At 38.8% G+C, this 17,582-nt stretch overlaps 1 protein-coding gene across 1 annotated transcript; it reads left to right on the forward strand.

The window, feature by feature from the left end:
- Positions 1–10,272: 10,272 nt before the first annotated feature.
- Positions 10,273–17,256, forward strand: LOC134820220 (cilia- and flagella-associated protein 54-like). Its single transcript, XM_063830442.1, has 13 exons — positions 10,273–10,405; positions 10,624–11,742; positions 12,036–12,217; positions 12,573–12,736; positions 12,941–13,187; positions 13,790–13,981; positions 14,224–14,395; positions 14,615–14,721; positions 14,986–15,125; positions 16,296–16,422; positions 16,547–16,825; positions 16,948–17,069; positions 17,253–17,256. The coding sequence occupies exons 1-13, from the start codon at positions 10,276–10,278 to the stop codon at positions 17,254–17,256; spliced, it is 2,985 nt and encodes a 994-aa protein (XP_063686512.1). The 5' UTR covers positions 10,273–10,275.
- Positions 17,257–17,582: the final 326 nt, after the last annotated feature.

A 17,582-nucleotide genomic window follows, 5' to 3' on the forward strand; every position in this document is an offset into this window, starting at 1 on the left:
TCCAACACTGAACGGCTTAGTGGCTCAATTGGTTAATCTGCCTGGCATTGCTTGAGGTACCAGGTTCGATTCCCGAAGCTCTGCCATGCTAGCCGTGGGGAGAGCGTCGTCGACGCTCAGCTAAGAATCCTGAGTGGTCTATGCAGCCCCCCGGTCCACTCAGCCAAATACTCGAGAAATCAGGTGTGAGGGTTAAATGAGGATCTGCCCATTGCAGCAAAGTCTCGGGCGAAGAAAGTATGGTACACAGTACACACTATGGTCACTGGCTAATGTATAATTGACTCCATCGGTTTCCTGTAATTGGCTGGTTACACACTTGTGTAAAAATGTGGCTGTTGAAATGTCCGAAGTAAAATAAGTGTTGAGATAAAAACTAGGAACTCAACCTAGGCCCATCTCCGCATAGAGACATATCTCGCTTGCTCGGAAGTCCCTTGTCTGCCCGCAGAAGTACTACAACGGAAGTGGGTTAGCTCTGAGCCAGGTAGTGACAGTTTCAAGACTCCAGGGGTCTGTTGCATTGATATTTATTATTTTATGATTTTGTATATACTTTGGGAGTCCTGGCGTGCAGCTAGCAGGAGTTGCATGCTCAATGCTGTGGGCATGCAAATTTGTGTTCAGAATATTTCATATTTGAAAATGGGACAGGATTTTGAAAATACAACTTTTCGTTTTGTTAAGCTTTCTGCTGTGGGCTTCCTCCGACCGAAATCAAACTTCCAGCACCTCAATCGTGTCATATGGCATCTATAGTTGACTTACTAATTGATTGCGGGTGAAAAAATCAGCCAAAACTGTAAAATTTCGGTCCTGGAGATTTCTTTTCTTCTTCAAAAATTGAAATTGGGACAGAGATTGGGAGTTGGGACAATATGATTTTGCAATTTTAATCGGGATTTTGACTCCCAGTACCTCAATTTGGTTTCATACCATCATCAATTAACTGACTTATTGGTCAATCTGTCAAATTTGTGTTCAGAAAATTTCATATTTGAAAATGGGACAGGATTTTGAGAATGCATCTTTTCGTTTTGTTAAGCTTTCTGCTGTGAGCTTCCTCAAACCGAAATCAAACTTCCAGCACCTCAATCGTGTCATATGATTATGGCATCTATATTTGAATTACTATAATTGGTTGCGGGTGAAAAAGATCAGTCAAAACTTTAAAATTTGGTCCTGGAAATTTCATCTTCAAAATCTGAAAATGGGACAGAGAATGGGACAATTTGAAGAAGGATGTACTACAAGAGACTGATTTGACGTCTCTCAAATGTTCAAATGTTATTAATATTTGGTTGGATAAAACAACAAAATGTCCCAAAATATCCATTGGTACGCGACCACATGAAGATATCAACAGTTATTGTTGAGTGTTGCACAAAGCACGTTTATACCTGGAATTGTAAGTACCGGGAGCTGAGCTGCCTTCCAGTTAAAGAGTTAAAGAAGAAACTGCTGTTGAAAAACATTGAAGGTTATTACTGTTTTGATTTTTCCAATGGCTTCTAGTTCTAGTTCGAAACATAAATTTTAATGTAGAAAATGGTAAAATGGAAAATGCGAATTTTATTTGGTAAAAATAAATAGAACAAAGTTTTCAGTTGAAAAGTTTGAAAAGCCAGTCAAGAAGGTTTTATCAAATTTGATGTATAATATGTACTATCAGTTGAATTCTGTCGTCTGAATGCAATGAAAGATGTTGAGGAATTGAAGAGTTCTCTCATCCGATCACAAGAGTCGGTTATCAAACTGCAGAGGGAACTTCTTGAAGCCAAAGCCAATCAGTTGGAATTAGTTCAGACCACCGTAAAATCTGCTGTTCAGGACACTGTTCAAGCTGAGATCAAGTCATACAGTCAAGCTGTGTTAAAAGCCTCGGCGAACAGTACAATAACGGAGGAGAGCCTGAAAAAAGTTGCAGAAGGCTGTGTCAGAAGAGGATCGCAGCAGGAATGTTCTCATTTTTGGTTTAAAGGAGACAGATGAAGAGAAACTATCAGACAAAGTAGACGAACTGTTTGAACAGATTGAAGTGAAACCACACTTCGAAGCTGTAAGGATTGGAAGGAAATCAGCTGACAAGACCAGACCTGTCAAAATTTTGTTATCAAATTCGAATACTGTACATCAGATTTTATCAAAATCAAAAAACCTGAAACTGAGTGAGCACCACAAAACTGTGTTCATTTCACCAGATCGGTCACCTGAGGAGCAAGCCAGACATCATCTGCTCGTTTTGGAGATGAAAGAGAAGGCAAAGAAGGATTTGAAGAGACGATATTATATCAGAAGTGGTATTATTTGTTGTGAGGACAAGATATCATAGTGAACGATGCATAATCATGAAGTTTTTCTTGTGTGTGACTTAACGGGTGATACTCGTAAATTTTTTGTTCTAATTATATAAGACCGTCGACAAGTCTAACTCGGCGCACGTCTTGGTAGTTTATAAACCTTAGGTGTGACACAATTTTTTATCTTTTATTGTCAAATAAAGTACATTGGTTCTTAAATTTTTATGAGATCCCAGTTTATATATTTATAAAAAAAACCTTCTGCTCTGAGGAGGAGAGAAAGTTTTTGTGGAGAGCCGCTCAGACATGGGCACCGTATTGTGTAAAGTATTTAGGTATATTTTATGCAATATCTTTGTCGCATACGAGCGGGGTAGTAAATATTGTGTTTCGTTTCGTTTCGTTTCGTAATGAAATGTGATGAGAATTTGTTTAACATGTTACACACTACACAGTATCGTCGTATCAATCGTTATCAAAAACCTGATTAATCAACTTCATTCATCTTTCATCAACACATTTTCAAAACAAATATCAATACTAAAACTTTGATCAAAATTCCATGAATAAAAATCAAATTGTCGAAACAGAAATTGCCTCACCTGATGAGATTATTAACATTCATTAATAAAAGTAGCTGTAAAATACAATTATTTTTCGAAAGATTGAACAACTTTATTGAAATTTGACTTACTATATAATATGTAAAGTTCAACAAATATCAAATTTCTGTCCTGAACACAATTAATGGTTTTTTAATAATTCCGTTGGCATTTTTTACACCTACAGTTGAGAATAATTGCTGAACAGAATCTAAAAACGTACGATTATAACTGAGTAACTACAGTAAACCTCAGATTCACCGTACAGTATAGGGGAAGGAAAATATTACGGTAAATCAGGGTTTTGATCGGTGTTTTACTGTACATCAACAACCGATAATCACCCCCATCAAACCCATGATAACAATTAATAGATAATTAATAATCGTCATTAATTAATTATCATTAATAAACATTACAAGACATGATAAAATTCTGAACTTTCCACAGGTCCTAACCAGAGGACTGGAGTCTCTAAAGTTACCATGGTCTCGTAACGCTAGATCGGTTCACATAGCCACATGTCTACGCGTACGGCGGTCGCGCGCTACTGCAAGCGAGAGGGCTCTGGTTAGGGCAAATAGATCGGCGAGATGCGCTACTGTGCCGCGCCTTGATTGACGATGTCAATCCGTCGAGATCGTTGCTCTGCGAAGCAGAGCAACGATCGACGACAAAAATGTATCAACTTGCATAAAACATGAATAAATAGGGATTTAAATTTGTTGCTACCCTAGCCGTACTAAAACAATTTTGTAATATCCAACGCGAAATAATATCGACGATATCCACCACGGTTGTAAAATTAAATTACAGATGCGCGTGTTTAAACTCATTCTTAGCTAAAGTTTAACAAATCAAACCCAAAAATGTTCCTTTAAATTTATATGAATATTTAATACTAGCATTAAATTATATTTTACATACTAATTATAATAAATTGGATGTCATTTATTTAATTTAAAACGATGCAACAGTGAACAGTGATATGTCAAGTAAATCGGCGCGCGGGGCAGCAAATCGTCCATATTGGATTTACAACCAAAATTTGGCTGTAGAAAAAGTAATTATTCCCTCCCTTCGATGCGAAGCAAGAATGCTAGTTTGCGCGGCGCGTCGAAGCGGCAAAGTCCTCTATTACCTGGGGACCCCAGGCTATTATGTTCATAAAGATTCGGCGGAATGACAGGCTGAGCGCCGCCCAGTAAAGTCCTCCAATGCCGCGCCGAGCTAGCTGTGATGAATTGACATTGTCAATTAAGCACGTTCTGAGACCAGAAATTTTACATTGCATTTTAAATTACGGACATATTTTCTGAATTCAGATTTTCAATCTATAGAATATAAAATAAAGTTACAAATTTCAACATCATGAATCGGGATCAAATCTTTGCAATGTATTCAAAATCAATATAATATGCACTTAAACAAATCACTCGGAATACTTTTCAAAAAGAATAATTAACTCAAAATATCTACTGTCTTATTTCTCTGTGAAAAACCCATTAACATGAGTAGCTTTTGTTGATATACCTCAAAAGTGATCTTAAACGATTACTTCACCTAACCATGAGTCAACGCGTACTACTATACGTGACGCGCTTGTTTGCTGCAAGCGAGAGGGCTCTGGACATGGATAGAGCAAAACGATTCCCATTCAATTTGGTTGAAGGATAGGTCATTCAGTTCAAAATAAGGGGCTGTTCATGTTTATCTTCCCTCAGTGCAATAACTGTGCTTTTTAGCAGATCAAACCTGAATCGTGTTCTCATTTGATTTTTTACCTGACTTACAGCACTGTGTACAGCTGTGGATCCTCTTTGGTGACAAAGAGGCATACCTAAACAAGTTCCTGACATGTGCAAGAACAGGAGAGTTTGACAAGCACTTGACCATACATTCTTCCAACTAGAGCACTGTAAACCACTTTTCAAGCAACAAAACATCCTGGCTTTCAAAAATTCACACATTTATCACACATTTATGTTTAAAAAATACTAAAAGTAAGGTGCCCAACATCACTGCAACAGCATTATCAGCTATCTTCTAGAAAGGAAACCACTCTCATTTCACAACTCCCATCTAATGACTTAATATCAAGATCCACCAAAATTTGGAGCACAATTGCACCTAAACTTAAGCTTTTTGACTACTCCTACAAGATTAGCCTTGCTAAAAGTCGCCTGAAAAAGGCACTCCCAAAGCTGTAACATGCTTATAATGATTCAGCATGGACCTCAAGCGATTATGACATAATGCAGCTGTCATTTGAAAACAATCCCCTTTAAACAAATTTAATCCAGTGTTCTCGGCCCACATAACAGGTTCCTCTTATTAAAAAATTTGAATTTGGTAAACGTGTGCTGACTCCACCATCTATGTATTTAACCTAATATTTAGTTTATTACAGCCTACAGGTAGAAATTAATTTAGAGTAGGTATTTTTTCTTCTAGGTAGATATTAAGAATTTGGTAAATTTTACAGGACTGGTTCGCAGTGTGAACAGATTCCAGATTTATATATTATTAAACTGATATTCAATAAATGATTAAAAGAACCAATTTTAAAGTTGCCATATTGCAGCCTTTAGGTTCAAAAATATACCCATTATGCTCACTTAAAAACAACTCTAAATCAGTAGGCTGTCACTCTATTAATGTACCACACTGCTACCTCCACTCCTTCATAGTGCGATGATATTTTGTAGACATGTGTGATGATGTGATGTCATAAATTTTACTTAACTTTACTTTACTTTAAAACTTTTACTAGGTTGCTGTTTGGTGTGAGCAATAGTGAACAGCACGCACACTCCTTTGCCCTGTCAACCTATATCTAATCTATTCAAAGAGTGACAACCATAGTACACATTGAATAAGGATTCCTTTTGAAATATCAAATTGATTTATTGTAACCTTGTTTATTCTGTAATAAATTTTTTTAAAATTATTCAAACAATATACACATAATATAGCAATGACCCTATATAAAAACAAACCTTTAAGAATATAAAAAATTCCCTAAACACTCAAAAATTACCCTTGGCCTTGTGGCTCCAAGTTAAGATCTAGACTGTTTATATTAACAATGTTTTTTCTCGCACCTCTGTCTCCACGGAGAGAAATCACTGTTGTTCTTAGGATTTCAAAGCGAAGGCGCTTTCTGATGTAACCTACAGCATCCGAGTACCTCTGGCCAGTGTGGTACTCCATCTTACTGGCCAGCTTTTTTACCAGTCTTTCAGCCTCACTACCCATTCCACCAGAAGTCGAGAACACTAAAGGTGTGAAGCTTCCTTTCTCCACTTCAAGAACCCTTGCGTTGTAACATCGCTTTTTCTCATTTTCATGGGACTGGTACATTGCTGGGATCGATTTGCTTGCATTGGAGGGGGCTGGGGCATGAAATACCCTTACATCAAAATATGCCCTCTCTGAAGCATTCCAAATCGATCTTGCAGAAATGTCCAGCCTAGCTTGGTCTCCAAGTACTGTTCCCTTAGGCAACTTCAGACCATCAACTGGAAGAAGAACTGGCTCAGTCTGCACATCCTTGCATTTCACAGTTCTCATTAATTCAGCAAAGGTGTCTCTCAGCGAGTTGTGCCGCAGTGACACATATCCACCGAGTTTGCAGATGAGCGCATGGTTTGCTGAGTACTTTTGGCCACACGTACATGTCTTAGGGCTGTCCTTTAAGTTTAGGTTATATCTGAGTGCTATTGCGTCTGAGAACTGTTGTTTGTTCATCAGATATCCATACTCTTTTAAAGGTAGTGCTGTTAACCAAGCACTTGCCCCTTTCTCAGCAGCTAGTTGGAACATCAACTTTGCCAGTGGTGTTGACTCGAGCTCCTGGCGTATTTCCGCTTGTTTTTGTCGATAGAAGAGATTTCGTTCAGTCGTTATCTCAGTTTTCACTCCTTTGCTTACTCTCCAGTCCTCTGTGTAGTTGTCTACCTGCTTGAGAATAGCTTCTTTAAGGGGTTTTGTGGCTCTACATGAGAATTTGTACTCTCGGTCTGCCATGTCCATCATAACTGGTATACCCAATCCTCCATATCTTGGTGGTAGAGCCATTATGTTCCTTAGTTCATCAGTGCAGCTAAACAGCCTGTTGATGATAGCTGGGATAAACTCATCGCGTGTTACTTGTTCCAGAGGAGTGAGCCTATCTGCAACTCCTGGGGTAGTTCTGCACACATAGTTCCATCTTTTACTAAGCCCATACATGTATGCACTGTATGCTATTTGAGGTTCTCTTGATGCTATATCACTTAATTGTTTAAGATCACGACACCATTCTTGAACTTTTTCCTCGATGAAAGCCCCTTTTCCTTCATCAGTTCCGATAAAGCTGCCCAGATATCGTCGACCAATACTTGTCACATTGACATCTGGGAACAAGTTTCTTGCCTTCTCTTCGTGCTCAGGCTTGACTATCACCCATGTCTTGGAAGATTTAGGGTTGTAACCAAAAAGTGGTCCTTTAATGCAGAGGTTATCCCACCATTTCCTCATTTCTTCCAGTTTTCCCCCAGCAGCAGAGTCATCAGCATACCAGATCTGAGTCACTTTTCTCTCAATGTTACCTGCATCAATCAATGGTATTGTACCACATGCATAAAATCCCATAGCAGGTGGATCACCTTGTGTTGTCCCTTCTTCACTAAAAAGATGTTCATCTTCTCCTGCAATAAACAGTCTAGCAGGCATTCTGTAGGTGTTCATAATGTAGGTAGCAACTTCTGGACATACAATATACATGTTGTTAAGAGCTGCCTCTCGGTTCAGCAAGTTGAATGCATTCTCTGCATCCACTAAGATGATGGCTTCAGTTTCAGGATCTTCAAAGCAGTCCCTCGCAGCATGAACAGCTGCTTCCACTCCTCCCTGAAGACCAGCACACACTTGAATAGGAGCAGTGGCACCAACCAGGTCCTTCTGTAGGAGGGTCATCACTGTCTTCCCTATTATCCTTCGTAAGACTTCACCAATGCCAACAGGCCTGACGCCAGGCTTTTTATCCAGGGGAACAAGTCGACATGCTGTCAATGAGGTCAACATCGTTGGATCCAGATTCCTGACACATAGTTTCCTTGCTATCCCTGCTATAGCATTGCATAGATCCTCACACTTCTTACCAAACTGTTTAGAACACAGTAGTCTCTTCCACGCATCCGCATCCATTCCTGAAGGCCCTGCAGCACCCTGTACTCTCTTTGCTGCTTGTCTTATCGATTCCCCGTCAATACTGTCAAAGATAACCGGCTCTACTCTCCTCACTGGTCCACTCAGACAGCTTCCCTTTGATGCAGGTGATGCCTTGGGATGCTTCTCTTTCAGTACTTTTATCACATCTGGAGTGGGTTCAAGAATCCCGGTGGCATTTTCGCCAATCCACCTCATTGCTGCACTGACTTTACCTTTCATCATAAGTCGAGTGAAGACTCTCTCAACATGGCCATGTTCATGTTTCCCCTTTCCCATTCTTCTCTGAATCTCCTGTCCTTCTCGCAGCAACTCTTCTAACTTACCTGCCTGCCACAAAACAAGCCTTCTCTTCAACACTTCAGTGTGTTCCTTTGCTTTGGATCTCTTTGAGGGTTTCTGCAACAGTAGTGATGGCATTATCATCAAAAGGGTCATGGTCATTGATTCCATAGTACTGCCTGCTGAAAAATTGTTGGCCACTTTAGTCATTTCCTCAATGAATGCTTTTCCTGCAGCCCCTGAGGGAAGCAGAAATATGTTTCTTCTCCATTTGACTACAACACCATATATTCCCTCACATTGTGTTAGAACTTCCCAACTATTCCATGATCCTAATTTCAATTGAGATGGATCCCTTACATTTTCATAACCTGGGAAACAGCACTCCTTTCCCTCTTCTTCCACAATATGAGGGTCCTTTGATATTGGAGTAGATGGTTGTACACTTTCTTCGACCTGTCTCCTCAACTTTCGGATAGCTTCAGTTATGGGGTTTTCGTCTTCGTCTTCGTTGCTCTTCTCCTCCTTGCCACATCTTTGACATGACCACTCAGAATCCTCATTTTCTGCTAGGTCTTTAAACTGCAACTCCGACAGTCCACTACATGCCGCATGGAACCATCGTCCACATTTTCCTTCACATTGAATACAATCACATATTACCTCCTTTGAACAAAATCCACAGATATCAGCTTTCTTTCCAGTTTGCTTTCCTACTTTGGACCTAGTGTCCATTTTTCTTGTGTCAGGCATTCCAACCCAAAAATGGGAACCACTACTGTTGCCGAGTCGGTTACCAGCAGACACTGAAGCTTACCGCTGTCAGCCCCTACTGGATACGAGTCTCCTTAACAGTAGTGGACCCAAATTTGGGATCTGATGGAGTAGTCTCAACACCAGAGGATTTTACAGCTCAAGCAAAAAAAAACGCTACGTTATCAAAAACTAACAAATTTCTACCATACTTCTGTAATAAATGACAAATTTTTGTTTAAGGGGGCCGGGGGGGGGGGGGGGGTCTTCATAAAAATTCTCTTGAAATTGACTTTATAGTTGTTTCTGAAAGAGGGGAGTGATATCTATCAGCTGTTTTTGATCCCATGGAAAAATATTGTTCCTAGCCGAAATTATTGCCGGTCAAAGGTCAGCGCTTATGTATAATTGTATTGCGCGAGTGATTTTCAATCGCTCGCCCTTAAAATCGAGTCTAAAAATCTATCTTCTCCTACATTTTTTGAGCAATCACCCTGAAACTTTCAGGATATGTTCTAAGGACCATTTAGAAGAGATTGTCAGGCCAGAATTTTGAGATAGGCCTTAGAAAATTTTATTCAATTTAAAAAATCTTGGACCTCGTTTTTTAGCGATTTTTTCAGGTCCAAGATTTTTTAAATCGAATAAAATTTTCTAAGGCCTATCTCAAAATTCTGGCCTGACAATCTCTTCTAAATGGTCCTTAGAACATATCCTGAAAGTTTCAGGGTGATTGCTCAAAAAATGTAGGAGAAGATAGATTTTTAGACTCGATTTTAAGGGCGCGCGATTGAAAATCACTCGCGCAATACAATTACACATATAAGCGCTGACCTTTGACCAGCAATAATTTTGGCTAGGAACAATATTTTTCCATGGGACCAAAAGCAGCTGATAGATATCACTCCCCTCTATCAGAAACAACTAAAAAGTCAATTTCGAGAGAATTTTGATGAAGACCCCCCCCCCCCGGCCCCCTTAACTGATATGGGCGGTATACAAGCACATATTTCATTTCATAGTTATAAATATGCAAAAATGGATTGATCACTTCATTTGTCTCAGAAATTTTGGCTTTTTAAACTGCAAACATTTGGTTTGACTCACCTTGTATATTTAGGAGCTTCATGTCTAAGACACGTCAAGGTACTCTTTCGAAGTTTACCTCTGACACAAACAGTGAGTTCAACACTAAGAAGATAAATAAGATTGACCCGATACAGATTGCCTTTGTACAGGAGTTAAAAAGGTTCATTGGTAAGTGTCAGTTTATGAATGTATACTTTTTTTCAATGCAAGGTGAAGCTTCAAAACAGTCCAGTAGATTTAAATCTTTCCTGCCGACTCTCTTCAGCATCTCTTACTGCAAATCGCAACCTGAAGGTCATTTCCTAGCTTTATTACTTTTTATGGTACTAGCAAAATAACTACTTTTGCCTATGTTTAAAAAATACTGTATTTCACTATTAATTCAGGTTATGTTGATAGAATATCAAAGGAAGCTGAGCTTTATTTTATCTCAGCCGGTGGTCCAGTAGATGAACCCAGTTCCAATGATGAGAGCCCTGCTAGGCTTTCAAACACACTGTTTAGCCTCTGGAATAGCTACAGCCTCAAGCTTCCAAAAGATTACTTCTTGACCCAACTCATTAACACAGGAGATTATCTCCTCAAGGTGAAAGAATACAATGTGGCAAAGCAGCACTGTTATGATTATTACCTGCGTCTGCTGAGAGATAGTGCAGTCACAGATGATTATTCATCTATATATTTTCCTACCGGATTTCAAGATGAGCAGAGAGTCAAAGAAACAAGTCAGGCTATTTTTGGAAATGGATTATGTACATTAAAGAATTTGGAAATAATAGACCCTCACATGAATGCAGAGAAGACAGTGGCTGATCTTCTGGAGGTTCTGGATGACTTTAGGAAGCTTACCCAGCACCTCATCCCTCATGAGCGACATTGTTGGCTAGTTTTCAATGGAACTGTTCACATCTACAAAATCAGTCAATGGCTTGTGGACTGTGGCTACACTGCTAAAACTCTCCAGTATCTAGTTTGGTGCTGTGTCTGCATGGAGAGTGTCATTCCTCTGATGACTCTCAAATTTCTGTCTTGGAGAGGTTCCTTGTACTCTGCTGTGTGCCAAAGCTATGTAGATTTAAATCAACCACATGCTGCTGAAGTCTTTGCCAGACGATGCCTTCAAAAAGTTCATCAACTGGCAAAAATTGAAGAGCAAAGCATGTCAGAACCCACTCCGGAATCCGAAGCTATTTTTCGAGAGGTCACAGTTAAACTCTCTGCAATAATCTTCAAAAGAGTTGTATTTGAATCAAGGCGCCCAAAGAAGATCATACACCGGCCAAAAACAAGACAGAACCTGAAAGAGCTGCAGTTGTTACCATTTCCTCGAACCGCTTCTGAAAAGCTGGTCATGGATATGTTTGAAGGTAGTTCTTCACAGTTTCTAGCTATTCTAGAGGCTTTGTCAGACCCGTGTAGGAGAACGTGTATGTATACTCCCCCAAAACTCGACACCACCGAGGGGGGAGATGCTCTTATGGATGTATGGGGTGAACTTATACTCGGTAAGTTTTATTTCTCATCTTTTTAGATAGTTATCAATATTTTCATTCCGTTCTGATTTTAAAATTATTATTCTATGAAATTTTACCTTTATCCTAATTGACAGTTGTGTATGATTTAACAGAACACTTTAAAATGGCACCTGACTTCGATTATCAACATTCACGGAGTTCCGCGTTATATAATTAACTTCAATTAATAATACCATTCAACAAGCATGGTATTTAGATGAGATTTTGTTAAAACTAATTGAGATAAAAACTCTTGCTGTAATCTAACAGCTATTTCCTTCTAGCCGGGTACGAGTTGATCTCCCGTTGCGAATCCTTTCCACGAACAAGCCTAGTCCAGCTAGCTAGAGTAGGAAGTAACGAACTGTCTATGAGTGCAGTGTTAAAGTACATCAGGCTGGCTTTCAATTACGAGTACTGGGATTATTATACCTTGGCTGTTTCTCATCTCGTCCCATTAATTGAGGTATTTTATAATGTGGCACTGTTATCTCGTCCCACTATTTGAGGTATTTTATAATGTGGCACTGTTATCTCGTCCCATTAATTGAGGTATTTTATAATGTGGCACTGTTATTTCGTCCCACTAATTGAAGTATTTTATAATGTGACACTTTTATCTCGTCCCACTAATTGAGGTATTTTATAATGTGGCACTGTTATCTCGTCCCATTAATTGAGGTATTTTATAATGTGGCACTGTTATCGTCACACTAGGTCACCGAAACCAGATTGTATTTGATATTCATTGTAGTCTTTGATTATTTCTACTTAAGTTATATATTTTATTAAATGTAGCATGATGTAATTAAATTCCTCAGGCGGTGGAAGAAGAAACAGTTGACCATCTTTTCACTAAGGAGACAATCATGCTGCTAGATGCAATGAAAAGTGTTTCAAATGTGTTGAGGAAAGACACTCGGCCAAGCACCTGTTTTGTAGATAATATGTTGGATGGACATTGCACTCCACCTACTTTAGACAGGTATTATTGGTATTAAACGCAAAATTATTATCTTGATAAATTGCATATTATTACCAAATTTATCATACTATTATGCAGGGTATATACAGTATACTATCTTACATATACTATTGCTGTACAGTATATATTATAGCAATTTACAATGATCATTATTAAATAAACAAAACTACGCAATTCTCACGATTCACCACATGTATTCTTCAGTTTGAACCAGTGTTTAAGTACTCAAGCAGAGCGTGCTAGTGCCACACCAAGACGCAAATCAGTTTGGGGCGACCAAAAAGATGATCTGTTCACCTTGATAAACCTGAGCTCAGTGTTGTGCAATATTAAAGCTAGTGACTGTGCGGAGATGTTTGTGAAGGAGCAAGGGGATATGTTGGTTGACGCCGTCTTGTTGATCCTTCACAGTCTCAAGGATCACTTCTCCCGCCTAGTGTCTCCTTCTACTGTAAGATTACTCGTGTTAAAGCACTGTTGCTATCTTTATTATCTTTATTATCTTTAATATCTTTATTATCTTTATTATCTTTATTATCTTTATTATCTTTATTATCTTTATTATCTTTATTATCTTTATTATCTTTATTATCTTTATTATCTTTATTATCTTTATTATCTTTATTATCTTTATTATCTTTATTATCTTTATTATCTTTATTATCTTTATTATCTTTATTATCTTTATTATCTTTATTATCTTTATTATCTTTATTATCTTTATTATCTTTATTATCTTTATTATCTTTATTATCTTTATTATCTTTATTATCTTTATTATCTTTATTATCTTTATTATCTTTATTATCTTTATTATCTTTATTATCTTTATTATCTTTATTATCTTTATTATCTTTATTATCTTTATTATCTTTATTATCTTTATTATCTTTATTATCTTTATTATCTTTATTATCTTTATTATCTTTATTATCTTTATTATCTTTATTATCAAGTGCCCCTATAAGGCTAAACTCTGAAAATCTTAAAATTCGATATCACGAACTAAACAGGAACATGAATATTATGATTGTACGAATAAATAACTCTCAGGTGAAACAATACTTGGTAGCTGAGAACATCTCAGAGCTGATGGAGCTGATGGCTGATTGTAACGAACTGTCCCTGTGGTTAAACCTCTACAATATAGACCCTCTGTTGCCGGGGGAGATTGCGCTTAAATCAGCACTCTTACTTGAAGCTCATGCCAAGAATATGAAGACATCATTATTCGGGCATCGTTCTGTAAGGACTAAGAATATATTTTATTAAATAGATAATTAATAAAGAAAATAAAGTTTTGTTTGTAGCTCAGGAAATTGTTGTAACACATTGATTTCCATGTTGAGTTTGCTTTCAAGTGGTATACCCCAACAAGGTTCTATGAGATATAGCGTAAGATATTGACAACCAGAGATAGTAGATACACCGATATTCATAGTTCAACTTAGTTCAACAGTTCAACTTTATGACCGTTCAACTAACAGGGTCCCGACAAACTATCAAAGGTCCAAACCACTCTAACAAACGCGCTAACAACACTGCGTAACAGCGTGTCAGCGCTGGAGGAGGTGCGAAATGTCAAGGAGATTGCGCTCACTGCTACCTGTGACCCGCTCATGCTGGTTGTGGATCCTTCGCTCAGCAGGAAAACTGAAGGTTCGTCAGGAACACTTTAGTTATTTCATATTTTAAACAACGGTATGAATTATAAATGTGGATACTTGTTGAGAGGTAAACCATAGGTAATTTATCAATCAGATCCTAGAATCACTGTCACGTGTCTATTAGTGTTAGGGAGCATTACAACAATGGTTCCCCCCAGCTTGAACCTTATTGCAAAGTGTAATATAATGTACTTATATTTTCCCACTTTAGGAGACGTGGCACACAATATAACAGTAGCTGATCTCCAACTTGAAATGTTAGCAGTAAATCTACGATTACAACAGCAACTTCACAAAGCAGAGAAAAGCGAATCTAAAGTAAGCTTTAGTTTTTACTTTCTTATTTTTAACTACTTTTAACTAATATATTAATTGTTTTTTCATTGCTAGAAACTCTTTAGATTTGCCTCTTAAAATTGAGCGATTTTTTTCTCTTTTCAGTCGATTAATTCATTGGCTCAGACGTGAGCTGTAACTGTTTAATTATAATTTTACATAGCATTCTGAATTCTGTATTCTATTTATAACCCATTTACTTACTTCACGTACCAATTATCAGTGTTAATTGGTTAATTATAATAGGTAGTAGAGTGGTGTAAAAAAAATACGCTCTTCCTTGCAATAACTCGGATGCAGTTAGCTACCATTGAAACAAAAGCAGCTGAGAAACACCTACGGGACAGCTACGATCTTCTGCTCAAGTCTTGGTCTGAAGAAAAACGGTGAGATTTTTACCAAACATTATTTAGTTTGTTGTACGATATTTTAGTTTTAAACTTTAATGCGTCGATCAAAACATTTTTAATTACATAGAACATGTTTTACTGTCAAGTGTAGCCGTAATCACACAACTTAGAACATCTTCACCTCTCAAAAGTGTCTCCTCTAATTACTACCTTATTATTATTAAAGTGTCTCCTCTAATTACTACCTTATTTGAGTATGTTCGAATTATCTTCACCTCCTCTTTTCAGGCTAGACACCTCACTTAATATGTACGAATTATCTTCACCTCCTCTTTTCAGGCTAGACACCTCACTTAATATGTACGAATTATCTTCACCTCCTCTTTTCAGGCTACACACCTCACTTAATATGTACGAATTATCTTCACCTCCTCTTTTCAGGCTAGACACCTCACTTAATATGTACGAATTATCTTCACCTCCTCTTTTCAGGCTAGACACCTCACTTAATATGTACGAATTATCTTCACCTCCTCTTTTCAGGCTAGACACGTCACTTAATATGTACGAATTATCTTCACCTCCTCTTTTCAGGCTAGACACCTCACTTAATATGTACGAATTATCTTCACCTCCTCTTTTCAGGCTACACACCTCACTTAATATGTACGAATTATCTTCACCTCCTCTTTTCAGGCTAGACACCTCACTTAATATGTACGAATTATCTTCACCTCCTCTTTTCAGGCTAGACACCTCACTTAATATGTACGAATTATCTTCACCTCCTCTTTTCAGGCTAGACACCTCACTTAATATGTACGAATTATCTTCACCTCCTCTTTTCAGGCTACACACCTCGCTTAATATGTTCGAATTATCTTCACCTCCTCTTTTCAGGCTAGACACCTCACTTAATATGTACGAATTATCTTCACCTCCTCTTTTCAGGCTAGACACCTCACTTAATATGTACGAATTATCTTCACCTCCTCTTTTCAGGCTACACACCTCGCTTAATATATACGAATTATCTTCACCTCCTCTTTTCAGGCTACACACCTCACTTAATATGTACGAATTATCTTCACCTCCTCTTTTCAGGCTAGACACCTCACTTAATATGTACGAATTATCTTCACCTCCTCTTTTCAGGCTAGACACCTCACTTAATATGTACGAATTATCTTCACCTCCTCTTTTCAGGCTAGACACCTCGCTTCAAGGAACTGAACAACAAGGATCAGTCCCTAACCCTCCAATACTAACCTCTAGAACTAGCACTACCATGACATTCAAACCTGCTCCTTATACAGCTCCTAAAGGGGTCAAGGTAGAGTCCCCATATTATATTATGATCAAAATAATCAAGTGCCTAATTATCTCCGATATTCATAATTAATCAGATCTAGTTTAATTTACTAAATATAACCATAATGAAAATGTACATAACCCAGGTAAAGTGGTACAGACTATACGGGAGGTCCTCCTCTGGGAGCAACATAAAAGTGCGAATGAACGACAAGCTGTACCCAGGACTAGCAATGGAGGTAGCAGCAGTAGAGGGAAACGAACTGACTGTCTCTAACCTCACTCCCTACGAGAAATACCAGTTTGCTGTGGCTGCTTTTGACGAGCATGGCAAGCTGATAGCTGGGAGTATCGGGCATAGTAGCAAACCTATACTGGCTTCTCCTCCTTTCAGCCATCTTACTGCTTGTGGGCATCTCATTCAGGTGAGCTATACTGGCTTCTCCTCCTTTCAGCCATCTTACTGCTTGTGGGCATCTCATTCAGGTGAGCTATACTGGCCTCTCCCCCGTTCAGCCATCTTACTGCTTGTGGGCATCTCATTCAGGTGAGCTATACTGGCCTCTCCTCCGTTCAGCCATCTTACTGCTTGTGGGCATCTCATTCAGGTGAGCTATACTGGCCTCTCCTCCGTTCAGCCATCTTACTGCTTGTGGGCATCTCATTCAGGTGAGTTATACTGGCCTCTCCCCCGTTCAGCCATCTTACTGCTTGTGGGCATCTCATTCAGGTGAGCTATACTGGCCTCTCCTCCGTTCAGCCATCTTACTGCTTGTGAGCATCTCATTCAGGTGGGCTATACTGGCCTCTCCCCCGTTCAGCCATCTTACTGCTTGTGAGCATCTCATTCAGGTGAGCTATACTGGCCTCTCCTCCGTTCAGCCATCTTACTGCTTGTGGGCATCTCATTCAGGTGAGCTATACTGGCCTCTCCTCCGTTCAGCCATCTTACTGCTTGTGGGCATCTCATTCAGGTGAGCTATACTGGCCTCTCCTCCGTTCAGCCATCTTACTGCTTGTGGGCATCTCATTCAGGTGAGCTATACTGGCCTCTCCTCCGTTCAGCCATCTTACTGCTTGTGGGCATCTCATTCAGGTGGGCTATACTGGCCTCTCCCCCGTTCAGCCATCTTACTGCTTGTGGGCATCTCATTCAGGTGAGCTATACTGGCCTCTCCCCCG

The sequence above is a fragment of the Bolinopsis microptera genome, chromosome 8 (assembly GCF_026151205.1).
Source record: "Bolinopsis microptera isolate Bmic1 chromosome 8, MBARI_Bmic_1.0, whole genome shotgun sequence".
Lineage (NCBI taxonomy): Eukaryota > Metazoa > Ctenophora > Tentaculata > Lobata > Bolinopsidae > Bolinopsis > Bolinopsis microptera.

Bases quoted from the DNA above. Each gene is read 5' to 3' on its own strand.
- LOC134820220 (XM_063830442.1), top strand. From the start codon at position 10,276: ATGTCTAAGACACGTCAAGGTACTCTTTCGAAGTTTACCTCTGACACA. The intron at 11,743-12,035 runs GTAAGTTTTATT...ATTTCCTTCTAG, and splicing joins ATGGGGTGAACTTATACTCG to CCGGGTACGAGTTGATCTCC. The intron at 16,826-16,947 runs GTGAGCTATACT...CATCTCATTCAG, and splicing joins CTTGTGGGCATCTCATTCAG to GTGAGCTATACTGGCCTCTC.